This window comes from Pundamilia nyererei, unplaced genomic scaffold, assembly GCF_000239375.1.
Source record: "Pundamilia nyererei isolate P.nyererei 1_Seehausen unplaced genomic scaffold, PunNye1.0 scaffold00003, whole genome shotgun sequence".
NCBI classification, from domain to species: domain Eukaryota; kingdom Metazoa; phylum Chordata; class Actinopteri; order Cichliformes; family Cichlidae; genus Pundamilia; species Pundamilia nyererei.
Genome location: NW_005187404.1, coordinates 9,163,171 through 9,182,757, shown reverse-complemented (window position 1 = coordinate 9,182,757; position 19,587 = coordinate 9,163,171). Strand labels below are relative to the sequence as shown.

Below are 19,587 nucleotides of genomic sequence, written 5' to 3'. Positions count from 1 at the left end.
CATACCATGGAAACGTTGATCCTCCAAACAGAGCAAGGCACCTGTGCAAACAAAATCCATATCACTGCAGAAGCTGCATGTCAGTTATCAAAGCTGAATAGAAGTCATAAAAAGTACTCTGATGATCAGCCATCCTGGAGCTTATATATCCCTATCCTGCACCACAGCACTGGAATTGCCATTCAGATTTTCCCAGATCCCAATCCACTAGATGTGGATTACAATACCTGCTTAATAACAGTTTACAAGCCCACCTGGAAATCTGCAATGCTTCAAGAGTTATGAGCTGGTTTGCCAGTTAGTGGGGAATTTGACCAAAACTGGACAGGTGGTTTGAATATTTTGGCTGACTGGTGTATATAACAATATTATCTACATACCTGTCAGTCTGCCCCAGGGCAGCTGTGGCTACAACTGTAGCTGCCTCCACCAGTGTGTGAATGTGTGTGTGAATGGGTGGATGACTGGGTGTGTAAAGCGCTTTGGGGTCCCTAGGCGGGACTAGTAACAGCGCTATACAAATACAGGCCATTTACCATTTACCATTTACATACCCTTCTTTTGACACATCCATCCATCCATGGTCATTTTTATTGTAATAAAAAGTTAAAATACAATAATGCTTTAATAGGAAAACTGCTGCTGCTTACTTGTTTATTTCACCAACAAACACATCTCCACATTCTTGATTCAGCTACCTAGAACTTCTCTCAGGTCTTTGTAAAACAGCATGAGAGATGAGTGAGCAGGGCGGGTGGACAGGATGTGTGTGTAAATGTGTGCATAAACTGCTTGTGTGTGTAAGAGAGAATGAGACAGGCAGAGAAAGAGCCGAGAGAAAGGGAGGCGCTACATTACCCGGCATACAGCAGCAGGAGCAGGCTGGGCTTAGGGATCTATTGTTCCCTGTTTTATTACTGCAAGAGCTCATTCGCACTCATTAAGTAGCCAGGGGAATAAGAGAAACACAGAGGGAGAGGAGAGCGTGAGGAAACCTCACCCTCACTTGCTCAGGATTACTTCTTGGATGCGGTGGCGTGGACAAAGCAGAAAATTCACTTGAGTGCCGCTCTCTATCTTGTGGCCAGGCTCACATTTTCCTCTCGATTGCATTGGGAACAGCAGTATTTGCCGTGCGGTGGCCATGGGGACGGCTGGCAGAGGTATCAGGATCCAAGAGGTCTTGAAAGGAGCCCCACTCCTCTCTCTCTGGACGTTAGCGCTGCTGTTTTTATCCATGTGGGAACTGGATGCACAAACTGCAGTGGAAACTCGACCCATGTACATCTGGCGAACAGGTACAGTCCATCCTCTCTGCTCGTTCAGTCCTGGTCCCTGAGACACTGAGTGACTGGATGGATGTTCTAACCTTACACTCTCGCTGAAATATTCATATGCAAATGTTTGTGTACATAACACAGTACATAAGGGGAAATGAAAAGGGTGAACATGCTCTTTTTTGTTTCTTTCACTTTTTATGATTGGATCAATATATCTCATAAATTAATATTTTTTTTAAACCAAAAGTTTATTTTCTCATGGTCTTTTTGTGGTTAATGCACTGGAGCCATCTTGCTACACTAGAGTTTGATAACATATTTGCTGCAGTCCCTGAAGTGAATGGGGGTTTTGCCCCCGTTTGGGGGGTGGAGATGTGCATTGTGCTCCAGTCTTTTTGGCAGAGCACACCCCCAGACAGAGACAGCTGGAACACTTTGATTGCCTTATGCTGCTATTGGACTCATTTATCACATTTTGAGATGTGTGCAATTGATAAGAAATTGTGTGTGTAGCAAAGCTGCATATGTTACTATGTTTCTGAGTGGGGAAAAATGGAAGCTAGCTGCGAAGGAAGCGACACAAACACAAATAGTAATTGACTATTGATGCAGGTGTTTTTGGTATCTGCTGATGACTTGTGAGTACAGCAGCTTTACAGTCTAAACACAATACAAGGATCCTCACTGCTGCTGTTTAGGGTGGTGCCTCTCACCATCCAAGGTTCATTCACTCTGTGAGAGCAGCACATGGCCAGAAGGACACAAGGGAGAAAGAGGGGAGGAGGATAGAGGAGGAGTGATGAAAGCAGAAATTGGGGGTGGAACTGTGTTGACCCATTGAGACAAAGGTGCCCTTTAGGGGCAGCTGGAGATGAATGTTCTCTTTCTCTACTGTCTAATTTCTCTTTCTCTGGATCAATGTCCTGGTTTCACTGGGATTCTGCAACCGCTGTACTACCAGGGACTGATCAATGAACATAACCCGGCAGTAAAGCTCAGCCTGCATGAGATCAACTATGGCTTTTGATGAAGTCTAAAATATGATCTGCAATCATTTGTTTATGAAGAATAGCATGTGCAGCGTAGTAATCATCCGTGGGGTTGAAATAAAAATATTTCCGAAAAAATCTTTTACAGAATGTTCTGCAATGTTTGCGTCCCCTAATTGGTTAAGATTCCCAGATGTGTATTCGGGACACCAGGAAAAACATTCACAACAAATTATTCCTTTTTTCTTTATACCAGCATCTGTGTAACATCTATTGCTGTAAAGTTTCTTTTCATTTTTATGTGGAAAATGATGGTAGCAGGTTGATGGTACATGTGCTTTCACCTGTTTTGTTTACTTTTTCTTTTGTTTGGTGAGTTTCCTCCTTAGTAGAAGTGAGACACCAGTATTGCTTAATGGTTTTTCTTTTAGAGCTGGTTTTATGCTATTTCACACTTGGACTACTTTCATTTAACGATTACCCTCATTTTACTTTCTGATTAGTTGAATTTATGCATCGAAATCGTCGTCTCTTTAATGGAAAAGCTTCTTTTGTTGCTCCTGACCTGCTCAGGTAATTTTGCTCTCAGACTGGCCTCTATTTATAATAATTTAGAATACTGATTTTTTTGTGAACATTATCCGTTTTTAACACAGTATAGGATATAAAATAATTTTAACCAGGTCTGACTTCACAAGATAACACTAGACGTGATTGTGTGCACTTTAAAAAATTATTTCCTTCAAACTGAGACTTTGTTTCCTTTCCCCTTCAATCTTCGGGCAGCGGTTTACTCCAGTATAAAAACACAACAAGATAACACACAAATAGGTCACACTCACTATACGTTCTCATCAAAGATCATTTATTTATTCCTGTCATAGCTGTTGTTTACAAGCTTCATTGTTCACACCATGTGCAAAGGAATGGAAATCCTTTTGTATTATGTGCTGTACCTCCCACTGTGTTAAAGCAGCGGATGAGATTAAGGGCAGAGAAACCAGAGCAGATTGGCCAGACAAAGTTAACCTAGATACGGTATAGACATGTTTGTGTGGCGTCTCTCTTCTTGGCCTAAGTGTGTCTGTGCTTGGCACTTGGGTGCAGCTCTTGTCACCCTGACAGAACAATGGCAGCAGTGTAGAAAAAAACAGTCAGTGTTTTTGTGCATGCTGGGGTGTTACTGCCTAATCGGGTTCTTGTATGATATTAATAAATTCTCACTTCATCATTTTATTATTTTTACATTTATTCCATGTTGTCAGATTAGGAAGTATCAAAACCCTTGGCAGTCCTGATCCTTTCCCACAATAAATAAAGCCGCCTGCTGAGATCTCAGGAAAAGAGTTCTTTTGAGTGTCAAATTCTGTATGAACAAATGTCCTGGTCACTTATCGGCAGGGTTTTAATGGTTTTGCAATTTTCATTAGTTTTTATTTTTATTTAGTTTTGACTTCAGATTTTCAATTTTGTATCAGGTTTTATTAGTTTTTACCTTTTGTTTGCTAGTTTAGTTTAGTTTTTCTTTTTTTTAAACCCTTAGTTTCAGTTATAGTTTTCGTCGTGTTTGCAACAATGAAGTGTAACAACATCCCAGTTTCATCATATCAGTCATGCTCTTCTGCTTATCCTTGGGTATGTTGCTCTTCCAGCTACCATACCCTGCACCCTGGACAGGTCGCCAGTCTGTCACAGGGCTAACACGCAGAGACAGACAACTCACATCCCCACCTATGGGAATAAATAAATAAATGAGGGCAGATGAACAACTATTGATAGCAGGCAACTATAAGATATATATCTTGGCCCCAATGAGACTATTAACTCTTGCAGCTCCGGGTGAATTGCTAAACTTTTTGAAGGCAATTGACTCACACAGTTGCGTAGATATCCCAGTCTCAATAAACATATTCACCAACGCTTCCTCTCGCTTGTGATGTTCCTGCGAACGGACCAACCAGCAGCCATCGGCTCGCTGTTGGAAGCACTGCATTAATGGTTTTTGTGGAGTTGTCTCGGGATGCTTCACGCTGCCCGGGGTTAGCTTCTGTTTCTGTGGATGAGGCTTGGGCGTGCTCCCTTACCTTCTCAAGCTAAGCTAGGTTAGCCTTCTTGTGTGAGCTTTTCAAAGGTTCCTTTTAGAAATGTTCCGCATAATTTGTCTCTTTCCACTACAAGACAGTTGCTTTATCTAAAACGCAATCATGTTCAGAGTAATATGAAATTGGACTCTGGCGATTTCTCCCGACTTTTGCTGACGTGATTCTGCGTGGGACGGAGCAGCGACACAGACGACTCGACTAACGTACTGCCCCCTGCTGGCACAATGAGACACAGCAAGAAAAAACCTGGAAACTACACTTCACTTTCACCCGACGCTATTGAAAACTAAACACATTTTCGCTATAAATTCAGTTAATTTTAGTTAGTTTTGTGAACGCTCATTACAGTTTTAGTTAGTTTTCCTTTTTCGCAAAGTCTTGTTTTTATTTTTATTTCCGTTAAAAGAGGTGAAAAGAGTGAAAAATGGTTTTTCACTTCTAGTTTTCGTTAACGATAATAACCTTGGTGATAGGGAAAGGAGTCAATCCCTCTTCTGCTACAATCAGATGATTTCAATGTGTGCCAGAGGAGGAGGTTACAGTCTACAGCATGGATATTATTTTACAATGGATGGGTACTATTTTATATTATTTTATATTGCTTTCTCCTGGGAGTAATTAAGTAACATACACATCTAATGCATGAGTTTGTTTTTTTTACAAGCTAACATTTATTAGAAGAGCTTGTTTTTGACAGACTTCACCTAACCATGCAGCCTGCCTTAAGTCTGAACTGAAAAATGAAGAGATGCAGCCCACTATTTTTGTCCATGGTGCAGATGGGTGGCTGAAATTTGCGACAGTACTAACGTGAAAGACATGGGTTCTCTGGCGACTGCAGCAATATGTTCAGAAGTGAACATGGAAATATTAATAAAGAATCTGTTAAATCATTCCCTGCAGGCCATTTTAAACCAGACCAAAAATGGACCATGAAACCAACAGATGAGTCATCAGCCTCCACATTACACCCATATGTATGGAATTTGGTGACAATGTGTAATTTGGCACAGTGTGGTGTCTTTTGGCAGATGACTAGATTTGTGTCTGGGCGTGTCTGGAGTATAGAAGCCACAGACAGAAGGTTTGGGATCAGCTGGTCTTCCTCTTTAAATGTTATCTCCCTGTTTCCTCTCCAGTCAGTCACACAGCTAAATACTTTCATTCGTGACCACTGAGTGTCATCTTTTGTAGTTTTGAACAAGAAAAACATCTGACACTGTTTTGAAGTTGTTACATGGCACAAATAACTTCTAAACAAATTTCAGAGATTCACAGTTTATTTTCTATTTTGGGGGAAATTATATAATCATATTGCTAAACCTTTCTGTTACCTTTGGAAAACAATAAGAAACCTAAAACAACACATTTAAGTACGGCCTTTCACATAGTTAAGTCTTACAAATACAAAAACAAACATAGTGGTCTGTGCACACCATCTGTGTTTAATCATTTTGATAAATTTTCAGACACTGCAGCAGCTCCTGGCAGTCCTGAAAACCAGTTACTGGTGCTTTATATGTCTGCGCTGCACTTACTCATCTGTTTAAAGCAACCTTTGAGGCATAAACACAACTGCCAGTGTAAGTGATGCAGTTGTGTGCTGCTTGGTCCACTGTGGAACAACAAAGGTTTCTGTAGAGCTGCACAAATCAGAGCAATGAATGATGGAATTTGATGGGGCAGGTCATCTTGTCCAGACTCAGTAAGCTTCAGAAAGAAGCAATGAATGAAGGTTATTTAATGCTGTAAAGGTCACACACAGAGAATAACACTGTGTTGTGGCATCGTTCGCATGCAGCTCTGTTCAAGCTCTCTGCTGCAGATGCTCATCTCTATGTGGCACACAAAAGAGAGAAGAGGCTTCACCTCGAGTCACATGGCTTGCTTATTGTTCTTCTTCACCCCCACAAAATCAATCCCCCAACCTCAGCCCTCACCCTCTCTCAAGGTGACCTTTAACCTACAAGCTGAGAGGAGTCTTGAGAGCATAAACATTAAAAATGAGGCAGGAGTTGAAGCTGAAGCTGCTTCTACAGATCAAGTGTTTCTCTGGGTAAAGTGCTTCATTCAGCTATTTAGACTGGCCAGTTTCATGAAGCAGTTAAAAGATGACATAATTAATCATAATTAAGGAAGACGTACTAAAAATATTTTGAATGTCAGGGTACCAGTACTGGCATCATCATCATTAATATTATTGTTTAAAAAGATTAAAAAGATTTCCGTTTCCTGAGGAAATATAGCCTATTTATCCCTTTGTTATGTACAGTCTCTGGTCTTCCAGCTCAGTCTGATTTCAGTGTGGATGCTCAGGTATATATACTCCTCCACCAACACTGTGTCCCAGTACAGACTGGTTGTGTAGCTGTCCTGTTCCTACAGATGTTGATCTCCATCTGTCTGATCGTCACCGTCACATCGCGAAGCAGACAGTTTCTCACAGAACAATCCAGGAGCACTTCATCCTCTTTCTCCTACCTGTCACTTATGCATCCAATAATTGGACATAATTTACAGTAGTTTGAAAAACAGTTTGTCCTCCTCCTGGTTTCCTAGTGTTTTGCATATTTGTCACATATGTTTCAGATCATCACATTTTTTAAATGTTAGACAAAGATAGAGTTTTTAAATCCATTAGGGGAGAAATGCAATGCAAACCTACCTGGTCGTGTGGAAAAGTCATTGCTCCTCCTGTTAAATCATGAATTAACTGTGATTAACCACAGTTTTCGAAGAACTGACTTCAGTTTCACTAATCACACTCAGGCCTGATTACTGGAAGGCCTGTCAGGAAGTCAGGAAATCACTTAAATAGCACCTGTCTGACAAAGGGGAGCAGATCTCAAAAAGCAACACCTCATGCCACGACCTGAAGAAACACCTGAAAACAAAGTCATTGGAAAGGGTTACAAAGCCATTCTAAGGCTTTGGGACTCCAGTGAACCACAGTGAGAGCCGTTATACACAGATGGAGAAAACTTGGAGTAATTTTGGTAGGTTGGTCACTCCTAGGAAGCTTCACCAGAGCTCCACGAGCACATCGAAGACTCAGGGGGTCACAAAATAACCATTAAAGAAGGAGGAAACCACTGCAGACCAAAAAGAACACAAAAAGTCTCAGATTTCCAAAAACATCTTGATCAAGACTTTTGGGAAAATATTCTGTAGACCAAAGCGGAACTTTTTGCAAAGCGTGAGTCCTATTACTTCTGTCATAAAACAAACACAGCATTTCAGAAAACGAACATCATACCAACAGTACATAACGGTGGTGTGACGGCCTGGGGCTATTTTGCTGTCACAGGACCTTATAGGACTTGCTGTGGTAAATGGAACCATGACATTCTGAAGGATGTCAGTCCATCACTATGTGACCGCAAGCTGAAGCACACTTGGGTTATGAAGCTGGATGATGATCCAAAACACAGCAGTCTACCTCTGAATGGCTTAAGAAAAACAGAATGAAGATTGGAGTGGCCTAGTCTGAATCTGGGATGCTGTAGCATCACCTTGAAAAGGTGGTTCATGCTCAAAAACCCACCAGTGTGTCTAAATTATAGCAATTCTGCAAAGAAGAGTGGCTCCAGTGTTGGGTTTTTCCCTTTAATAATAAACACTTTCATTTAGAAACTGCATGTTGTGTTTTCTCATGTTATCGTTGCTTAATATTAACATTTGTTTGTTGATGTGAATCATTTAAGTGTGACAAACATACAAGAAAATAGGAAATCAGGAACAGGACCACACAACACAACTTTGTAGTTTATGCCTTTGTGCAGTGCTGAAAAGAAACCTGAGGGCATTCCTGCTTTCCTCTTTCTTTAGCAAATAGGAAAATGTTCCAGCTTTAAAGACCTTTTTCTTCCAGGAAAGACAAAGGGTTTCTAAATATGGAAACATTTCCTCTCCAGCAAATGTGTTATCTGCTTTAAGACGTGTTTGTGAGTAATACCAGAAAGTCACTCTTTGATTTGTTGCTTTCTTTTTCAGAGGAGCTACAGTAGCCATAGTCATACAGCTCAAGTTATGATAATGCACTCTGTGCGAGTAGATGACTGAAGAAAAACGTAGTGGAATCATCCAAGCTTAGTTACAGACTTTTGCATTTATAGATGTACTGCAATAGTTTTTCCCAAGGCTGTGTATTCCATGACTGTAATCTGAACTGGACGATTTCCAGGAAATATTATTAATTGTCAAGTTTTTGTTTTATGTCAGGACAAGACCAAGACTGAAATACTGAGATGGCTTTACATTTACATTTCAACAAATGCAAAAACACTCAGTCTGCTCATTGCCCAGATGTATCTGGGGTGAGAGCAACTAAAGTAAATACAGGACGAAGGTCATTTATGTTCATTTCACAGCCAGTTTCCAGCCTGTACAGACCTTTGCACATCTATAGTACCTTGCTGCATTGAGAATACAGCAGAAATTTGTAGCTCAAACTTGTAACGCACACCTGGTAGTTGGTGGGATCACAGTCGGATCATGTTCACACCATAAACAAAGCAGTCTGGAGTTCATTTTTAACCGTACCTCGACCATGTCCTCCAAAGGGTCTCGGGGTCACACCCCAGTGTGTTTACCCTGTTCGTACCTGCAACAAGGAGGAAAATGAACCAGAGTTCAATTTAAACGGACTAAAAACTGCAGATGTGAGAACATCCTTAAAAATCACCCAATATATCAACTTAATCTGAAGTGAACTCAGAGTCAGATAAATATTCTGTATTTTTCAGTGACAATGTAAAAGGCGTTCTGTCCTCCTTGGTCTCTGACTAAGCTTATAATCAGGGGTGTGTTAGGTGAAGCCTTCCTTAGTTCTGGTGCAACAGGCTTAGGCTGCTGTACGTTACACTGATCAAAAATGGTTTAATAACTCAAGACAAACTTGCGTTAACAGTAACATGAATGCCATCTCTCCCAATATGATCAGTTTGTTCCCAGAAAATTTGTAGTACTATAATGTAGTACTATAATTACAATACAGTTACAGTTTTGTTGTTACTTGTATAACAAAGGTTGTTCTGTTATCTGCACGCTGGGTGAATTGAAAAGGAACAAAACACATAAACATGCTTTCTCAAGTGTGCTACAATCAGCTGATTTCATTCATGTGCTAAAGGAGAAAAATGGTGGCGTAGTCCACGGCTTTTCATGAGAGGAGATATGAACAATAAACCAGGCAACTGCCACCAGGACACAAACAAGCATCTCTACAGAGAATATGCTAACACAAAGCTGCCTGCGAACCCAGAGTGTTGTTCAAATTGAGTGTATAAAGACCCCAGCAGCCACAGTTTGGTCTTGAACATGTAGCAAACTCAGTGAAAAGCAGTCAGGCTTGTAGCGTTGCATCCTCCATTCGTACAGTGCTGTGAAAAAGTGATTTATTAGGTTTTTGCACATTTGTCACAGAGAAACACCTACCCAAACCTGCCTGGCCCTATTTAAAAATTATAATTGCCTTCTACACTTAATAACTGATTTGTTTCAGCACAACTACAGTCAACTGTCTCCAATACCTGGCAGTGAGTCTTTCACATCACTGTGTAGCAATTTTATCAACTCTTCTTTGCAGAATTGTGTCTACATGTGTTTCTATTGTATATGTAAACGTTTCTGGGCTTGCTTTCAGCCTTGCTTTGTGTTGTCGGCTTTGTGTTCACTAGTTGTTTGACTGTGTTTCAGGTCATTTATTAAGTGATGCAAAAGTAGCAAGTAATCTGTAATACATACCCAATGCAGTTTATGAAGCTCAGGAGGAAGGAATGATGCCATGCAGCTGTGTATGTTATCACAGCTAAGAAAAAAAAAACTAGTGTGTTACCAAATTGGGATAATCCATTAGATGATTTACCACATGCTTGTTTGTCGGGCTATGCTTCCTCCCTAAAGTCACCAAGTGTTCCCAGCTTCTTGAGAAAACCTCTACCTGGTTAGTGGCAGCTGAACACTGCAAAAACTCAAAACTGTGCAATCTTGAACCAAGTATATTTGTGTTATTTGTCAAAATAATCTCATCACTCTTAAAATAAGACACAATCAGCTACAGAGTAACATTTCAGTAAGATATAGGAACTTGTTTTTAGACTGATCATTTCCACTTGTTCCATTGGCAGATTTTTTCATTTAATACAAGATAGTTTTGGTTGGAATAAGTGAAAAAAACAATCTGCCAATGGAACAAGAGAGTGTGTGTCTCTGGCTTTTAGTGTTTCTAAAAAAATAAAATAACAAGAGGTCACTTGGTGGTCTCCGCTTGTGTTTGTATCTTAGGAACTCATTTAGTGGGTATGCCTGGGTCCCAGTGACGTCCCCAAGACACTGAGCATGAGAGTCATTTGTAAAAAAGATATTGGTATCATCCACAAATCATATGAATCTCAGTATGTCTAAGACTACATATGGTGTTTATATATCATTTGAATAACTTTGGACCGAGCAAAGTTTTTAGATCTTGTGTCAGCAGAGTGTCAGCTGAAGGTGAATACTAATAGAGGTGGGCCTTTAGAAGATGCCAGGTGATGAAAAGCTCTTTACGCTTCTTAGGCCAATCTGCTGGCATGCTCCCATTGCTTACCAGGAGGTAACAGGTTTAGCTGCGAGCAGGAACACATTGCTAATCTCTAGGATGTGCAAGTTTGCCTTCAGTGCTTTGTGTCAGAGAAGCTCCATGACACAGGCAGTTTTGTGTATTTGAATTCAAACCATTACCTCTTCCCAACCCAATATTGCAATTTCATTAGCTAAAAAATACCTAACTAGTATTTCTCTACAAGTATTTGTTTGTTTCAGTACTTCAGTGTTTTTTTCTGTCAATGCTGTTTGTAAACAGGAACTGAGTTTTGGCTTCAGCAGGTCCTGTATGTCTGCTGCAGTGAATCCATCCATTCTTTGTTTAAAGAAAGATTTGACCACGACCGCTGATTAGATTTAGGGTATGTTCACAGTCACCAGAAGGAGCCCCGTCTGCTGCTGGGAAGCCTAACAAGTCTTATATGGCTCAACATTTTCAGCATTTACTACATTTTCATTTAGAATTGATGGTTAAGAAAGCATAAGAATTATAAGAGCATCCTTTAAATAAATTTGCTGACTTTATGACCCACACAGATGATTTTTAGATTTTGATGTTGCTGATTGTGAATTTGATGAACCCTGTGGTCTCATCATCCAGTCTTTCTAAAGACACCCATGAGAAAACCAGTTAGTTACTCCGTACACTGTAATCCATTCATCAGCCAAACTCACATGTATATTTCGTCCTCTTTTCTGTCTGTTAAAGAAGAAAATTGTAATTGCAATTGTATCCCCAAATATCTGATGCATCAGTTCACTAATTGTTCCCCAGAACACATTTAGTCTTTGTCATTTCCAGAACACGTGTGTGGCCAGCGTTATGGAGCCAACACTCTCTCCAGCATTTCCGTGTTTCTTTATCCGTTTGCTTTTAAATCTTTATGTGATCATGTATCGCACCACGTTTTTCCAGGTAAACTCCTGGATTCTCCAAGTGGTGGTTGTATGACGTGCTATGCACATATTTTATCCCAGGTTTTATTCTCTAATTCAGGGTTGTCCAAACTACGGCTCGCGAGCCAACTGCAGCCCGCCAACCGTTTTTAATTGGCCCGTTCTAAAAATATAACAGACTGTAGTTCACACACAACATTTGTGCTTAACTGTATTGTACTTCTTAGCTGTCAAGCAAGCAATCAAAGAAAACACTGGCTCATGCCCACCAGAAATAACAGAACCAAAGAGATGCAAGATTGCAAGTGATCGCAGAATTGCAGAAAATTTTAAAGTAGGCGGAAAATGAATATTTTATCATGGAAACCCAGAGAAAGTGTTTGTTTGATTTGCCATTATGCAAATCACAGCCTGCTAACCCAGCAAACTATTTTTTTCCAAAGAGCAGCCAAAGCTGTATGTGTGCATGAAAGCATTCTGGGCAAAGCTGCGTCTCTTCAAGTCACAACTGTGCACCTTCAGTGGCGCGCATGTCTCCATGCTGACCAAAATCAAATGTGCATTCCTGAATATCAAGCTCTTTGTCGTCCTGTAGGGTCCACCTGGATTTCCTTCCTGTAGTAGTCTCTGGACTGTATAGGATATGTACAGGAGTCATAACTTTCCCTTAATATCTTTATTTTTGCAATGAATCCAAATTTTTTCAATGTTTTGAAATTGACAAGTTACCCAATCAAATGCCTTTTAAGCATCAATGCTCAGGTTTTCTCTTTGGCACAGTTCTCCTAATGTTACCATGAGCTTGGTGGCCTTTTATATAGCCCGTCTGGTCTTCATCTATTTCCGATACCAATGTGTTCATTTTTTTCAGAAATGATCGACGTATATATTTTATAGTCTATATTTAACATGGAGATTGCACAAACTACAAGCCAATCTTCCTTTTTTGGTTTTGGTATTCCTGTGATTATTGCTTCTTACCATGATGGTGACATCTTATTTTTTTGAGTCCAATTGAAAGTGGCGTGAAGTACTGATATGAATTCTTCATTAAATAATTTGTACTATTGTTTACTATTCACTACCAATTGATTTTTCTGTTTTAAATTTTATAGCTTTGTTAATTTCTGATGTATTTCATCTTAGGAAGTTCCACTGATGGCAGAGCCAGTTGCTCTAAAAAGCCATTCATTGTATTATCTCTCTCCGCTGGTGGTTGTGTATAGAGGTGGTTATAGTAATGATGAAATGTCTTTTTTCTGTTTATTTGAGTGTGGGTCTTTAATTTTCTGTGCTGTGTTTCTCTCCTGCTTTTTCTTTATTCATCTTGGTAGATGTTTTGTTTATTCTGGGCCCATTTCATAGGAACGCCTCTTTAGAAATAGATGCTTCTTTTCCACCTCTTCAAGTAGAATATCTTTTTTTTTCTTTTCAGTTTCTTTAACCTGGCTGTGGTCTGTCTGATCGTTGATGTTTTTAATTTTGTCCATCTATAAATTGATTTTATTTGCCAATTTTATTTATTTGTTTAATATCTTGGATTTTTTCTTGGTTTTTTTTTCAGGAGTCATTGTTTTCAGTTTTCCATGACTAACTGCCCTCAGCACATTATCATTAACTGTGAAACATTTGTGCCTGCTGGAATCAACTTGCTGAAACTAGCTGAAAATTGAAGTATTACATGTAAATCTTTTAAGCCCCAAGATGTTTTACAAGTATTATATGGACATAAATTACAGTTACTGCTCTTAGTTAAGAGTGATGTGCAAGGATGTAAGACTTCTATAACTTCTCAGCATCCTTAGAGAGAAGACAGAAAAGAAATTTTACAAATCTTAAAATGAGGTTCTTGCTTATCACAACTGTGCAAAAAGTAAGAACCTAAAGCTTTTTTTAAATGAAGAACAATATAAATGATTAAACAAAGACACTTGTACACATGTTTGCACATTAACAAAGGACACACCACTTATTCTCATGTTGACTCATACATGGTGATCCCCAACCTTACGGTCACAAAACCTCGGAGCTCTTAAAAGGTTCTGCTTCTAAGATGTGTTACTGCCACAGTTCCTTAAAGCAGCTGTTATTCCCTCCTCATAATCTTCATGCTGTCACATTTCTACCTTGTGTCAGGTTATTTGTTCTTGAACTAGGGAGAGCATTGTGTCTGCAGGTCTGCTAGGAACCCCCAGCCTATTGACTCGACTGCATTCTGTGTGTGTTTATGTGTCTGGATAATAGCTAATATATTTATTCCACAAAACAATCTGGTCTGCATGCTGCGCTGTCGTGCTGAGACACACACACAAACACACATGTTCACATTGTTGTCTCCGTGATTCAGTCTGGCTCTACATACTGTCTGAAAAAATTGTTTAACACTCTGCCAGTGTGGAAAGTGGAAAGAACATAAATGTCACAGGCTGCTCCACCTACTTATTATCTATGATTTTTTTCTCAGGCTTGTATGCCGAATAACAAGAAGGCCCTGATCACATGACCTCAGGGACTGCTAGGGACATAGGACTGTAAAAGTTCAATCATGTAGGCTGGTGCTTGTCCATGAAGAGCTCTAAAGGTCAGAACCAGAATCTTAAAATGGACTCGATGGGGAGCCAAAGCAGCTGAATTAGCAACAGTGTCACATGAGAGTACTTAGATGATTACTGAAAGATTTTAAGATGGATTTTAAAAGCTACAGGGGGCACACAAGAGACTGAAACTGGGAACTCTTTGGGAAACTGTTTTGATTCCCTACAAACAAACTGTCTCATGGGATCTTAATGAAGACTGAACTTTAACTTTAACTGTACTTTGTTCTAAAAGAACAACCCTGAGCTACCCTTTGTCACTGTGCTTTTACAATAAATGTTTAGGAAAGACTCTAATCTTAATATCGTATTAAGCATTATAGCATTGTTAAGAGTTATACAGCATGCTGGTATGTGGTGTCCACATGGCAGCTTTTTTTTGTTGTAAAGTTTTATTTTTTGAAATTGCTGTTTCGTTAAGTTTCGGCACCAAAGCACTAAAATAATGTTAACTGTGTATATTAGGACACATATTAGAAAAGGTTGTTTTTGAGGATAATTGAAAAAAAAAACCTCCCTAATGCAGGGATGAAAGTTTCTTGGTTATGAGCCAAGATCATGTTTGTGTGTGTGTGTGTGTGTTTGACTCCTCCCACCAGATGTTGTGGGTGTGGCCTTTTCTTTTTCTTCCCGGCCTGAGGTTAGCAGACACCTGTCTCTATGAAGACACACCCATGCAGAGTGCTTGGCTTGAATTGATTCCTGCTCCCGTTTGAATCATTGGATGGACAGCAGCCTTTTAACCACCAGAGTTGAAAAGTTTATTAGTGAGTAGTGTGAGTAAATTTGTGTGTCTGTGATTATGAGATCTGGTCAAGATCGTTGTAAATATTTTTGTAAATTAGAGAGCTCGTATTCTTTCACTGCAGCAGCCTTGTAGGAGTGACAGGGTTAGAAAAAAATGTGTTTTGTTTGATGTGTATTTTGTGCAGGGCAGATTAGGGACCTTTAGAGATCTTGTGTTTGTTATTTTGGCATAGCCCAGACTTTTTTGGCTCTTTCTTGGGTGGAGGTAGAGTGGGGAGGTGCATTTCTTGTTATGCTGAGGTTACATCCAGGCCTGGGGGTTTCAAACCTTGCCATGATCTGTACAAACTCAACCCCCTTTTTTGTTGCTACACAGTGAGCACACTTCATTTCCATTCGTAATGTCCATCATGTGCTGCAGAATATTTCAGTATACAGACAGGTTTTAGAGAATCATGCTGCTGAGAGAGCAGAAAGTTTTCCATTGTGAGCGCATCATGATTATTAAAACCTAACAGCCATTCGACCTTGTTGCTACTTGCAATGAGCTATTACACAGTACAACAAACAACAAAAAGGGAGGCGGCTAAAGGAACTTGTAGGAGCTGCTTTAATCCCCTGTTCAGACAGAGTTTTTCTCCCAGAGGTCCAGTACAATGGAAACAAACAGCAGCGGCTCTGAAGATGTCCTTACAGGACATTCACTGAATAACAGCTGTTGTTAATGTTCATGGACAAACAGAACTGCACTGATGCAGCTATTATTGCACAGATATTACCCACAGCTGTTCCTGATCTGGTTCCTTTTGTTTTATTTTCACTGATAACTTCACAAATTCCCTAAATGTCAGACATGGATACAATGTGAAAAATGGAAAAGATCAATGTTATTGCCATGATTGCTCAGTCGCTTTCTTATTGAAGAATCATGAACGTTGACCTTAACTGAGTTTGTTAAATGTTGTTCTGGGTACTTCTGTGATGAGTCATCGATGAGTAACATGAAAAATTCTGGTAGGCCAGCTAATCCTTGGCAGGCGCACCATTATTCGGGTTTTTCTCCGTTTGTAAAAAACGTCTCAGTATGTTAGCTGGAGTCCTGAATTTTAGAAATGATGATTGAGTTCCTTTAGATCACAGCATATGTTGAATGAAGAGGACTGGCAGTCATCAGGTCTGGGTGTGGCTATAGAAATGAAACTCAACGTTCCAGAAAATCACAGTTAATTCATGATTTAACAAGGGGGGCAATTACTTTTTCACATAGGGCCAGGTAGGTTTGGATAGCGTTTTAAAACTTTTTCACTTTCAATCAATGAAATAATTTTTGCATTTACTTGAGTTATCATTGTCTAAGATTAAAACTTGGAATTGTGACAAATTTGCAAATAAAACTAAGAAATCAGGAAGGAGGAAATACCTTTTCACAGCACTGCAGTACCTCATATAGATATAAACACACTGATTTAGTTTAACATGTTGCAAAGCTACCTCTTCTCTAAGTGAATACTGCTGCATAACAGTTTAATGTTAAAAGGTAAAAGAAGGTAGTTTTTCAAAATATAACATCTGAAGCTCTGCGTCGTCATGTTTTAACACATCCCGACACATCTGAACGTTCCTCTGAGGCTGTATCATTAAGGCTGATTCTCCACAGCAGAAATTGGCAGACCTGCTTCACATGGCGCCCCTAACATTTGTTAGGAATAGAAAAGGATAAATGTAGAAATGATGACAGTCCATAAACCTTAAAATTTCAAACACACGCTGTTACATGATGAGATAAGAGATGGAAATAAAAACAACCCAGTAAATTACGTGCTTAAGTTTTAAGCTACGTTCACACTGGCTTCATTTCTCAGACCTTTTCTGTAGAGTCTGTCGCATCATAAGCAGCATTTGTCCATCCTACATATCCTATGCATATTGTGTTTTCCTCTGTCCTGCTTAGAATGTCCCATGCTTCCACCCCCAAACTCCATTGGGAGCACTTATGGGCATTGCGGGTAATTTCAAGCCACCGGTATAATTAAATTCAGTGCTGAAAATCGAGTTGGGGTTGTGGTGATGAAATAAATGTGCAGTCTCAGGGTACTAACCACAGGGAGAGCCTACTGTGTGACTACAGAATGCTGGGTTTCCTCCAGCCAAGTTAATATCCAAGCTACTCAGGCATGAAAAGCAATATTAGCCAATTAACTATTGTTCTTTATTGCTGCTTCCACAATGGGGTATGAAATAAATGGCGTATCAAAGGCTGAACCATGGAGCAAGTTGTTGTAGTATTTTTTAAATATTGGTGTTAACAAATAGCAAAAATTAATTAAAATAATTAAAATGGTGGTTCTGAGGCAGTCTTTGTGGTTATTTTACACCATTTATTTTAAACTTTAAACCCCTGGACTGTCTGCTGAAGTCCATCGAGCAGGTTGGGGAGGAGAGGATGTTTTCTAAGCTAACATCCAACATCCATCTGTCTTCGTTTCATATTTTATTTTCCCTTGCTGTAAGAGCTCCGTAACACCGAAGTTTCTCATCCATGGGATAATAAAGGTTTATTCTATTCTATTCTATTCTATTCTATTCTATTCTATTCTATTCTATTCTATTCTATTCATCGAAAAATAAAAGCTGCACTTCAGCTTTAAAATAAAGTGCTTATGTTACGTAAAAAACAAGCAAATCAAGAAATGTGTTTAACTATTTGATACATAAAAAAATTATTTAATTGGTTTTTTTTTTTTTTGGCCTGTCCCGTTTGGCTCTTTTGCATCAGAATTGTTGTCTAAAGGCAAAGAAAGATGCCCAACGGATTTACTTTACCAAACTGACCATCCCAGCCTTGCCGTAATGGTCCATTTGATTCACCTTTTATTGTTTATTTTATTTTCACTTACTGAATACGGGACAGACTTGACTGGGGGAAAGAAGGGGAGAAAGAAAGAGGGAAAGAGAAACAGCTGAGAAGAGGGACGGGGGAGAAGGGCAAAATTATTTAATTGTTGATAAATTCATTCATACATGAGCATCTTTTTTAACAGACAAAATTGTTTCCCTATTTAATGTATTTAGACAAAGCTATAGATAAAACAGTGTTGTATCATATGCTCGGCCTGCTCTCTGGTTGTGCCTTTGACATGGAAAATGTGCATGATCTTTGCTAATGTTTGGATATGTGTTTATCACCCATCTAAACATTGTAAATGCTATGTTTTCATTCAGATCATTGTAAGGGGACGATATGAGATGATGCATCATTCATGTTCATCATGTTTTGAGGAGTCTTTGGAAACTGGCCTATCCTGTCATCATAGCATGAGGATGTGCTGCATGTGTTACAGGACGGCAGCAGACTGGAGAAAACCTTTGTTCAATCATGTAATTCAGCGGCCCCAACAATGTTTGTCAAGTTACTTGAAAAAAGTCATTTTTTACTAATTACTGATTACTTCTCCAAGAATGTAATTGTGATGCTTTACTGATTACTTATTTTCAAAAGTAATTAGTTACTTTATTACTTAGTATCTTAGTTACTTTCAAAAACATGATAAACAACCTGAATAAGTAATAAAGCAGCAGACCTTTCAGCCCAGTTCTGTTTTTTCTGCATAATCCATCATATAAAATTGAATTAAATGAAAAAGTCTCTTTTTAAAACGTGCTTGATTAGTTTTAATCTTTCAACTTTATGCACATTGCATCAAGCAAAAATTAAATTGTTTGCAACAATTATATGCAAGTTGTCTTCCCACGCAGAGTGTACAGCAGACGCTAATGTTTTTGTCACTTTTTATGGATTAAAACCTAAAGTAATATAAGTACGTATACGCTTTAAACACTGCACGGTCCTACTCTCTGCCACACTCCATATTACCCATTGTTGACCTTCACACGTCTGTTGCTGCTACGGACGTTGCGTGTGCTTACATCATTGTCATGAGACACTCTCACAAAATCACAGTTTAGTAATGCAGTAACGCAGCATGCTTATGGAAAAGTAACAGTAATCTAATTACTTTTTTGCAATAGTAATCCCTAGGGATGGGTATCGTTTAGGTTTTATCCGATACCGGTGCCAAATCGGTACTTTTGAAACGGTGCCGGTGCTTAAACGGTGCTCAAACCGGTGCTTAAAGAATGGAGAACACAAACTTTGTCCAAAAACCTCTCGTGTTCAGCTGTTTTGTTTTGTTTTTTGTAAAAAGATAACAATGTGTGCCTTTTCTGCAGCTATGGGGCATATATGGTATCACTCTTGGCTGGAAGCAGTGCTTAAACAATGGGAAAAAAACACAAACTTTGTCCAAAATCCTCTCATGTTTAACTGTTTCCCACTTTTTCTTTGGTCATTTTAGCCTTTTTGTCCAGGGTGAAGGGAGTATCTGCCAAACAA

At 39.3% G+C, this 19,587-nt stretch overlaps 1 protein-coding gene across 1 annotated transcript in view; it reads left to right on the top strand.

The window, feature by feature from the left end:
- Positions 1-870: 870 nt before the first annotated feature.
- The window catches only part of LOC102210847 (thrombospondin type-1 domain-containing protein 7A-like), a 184,011-nt gene continuing 165,294 nt past the window's right edge, over positions 871-19,587 (top strand). The window contains exon 1 of the mRNA XM_013910474.1: positions 871-1,298. Within this exon, the coding sequence (XP_013765928.1) occupies positions 1,145-1,298 (154 nt within the window). The 5' untranslated portion in view covers positions 871-1,144. The remainder of the gene's footprint in view (positions 1,299-19,587) is intronic.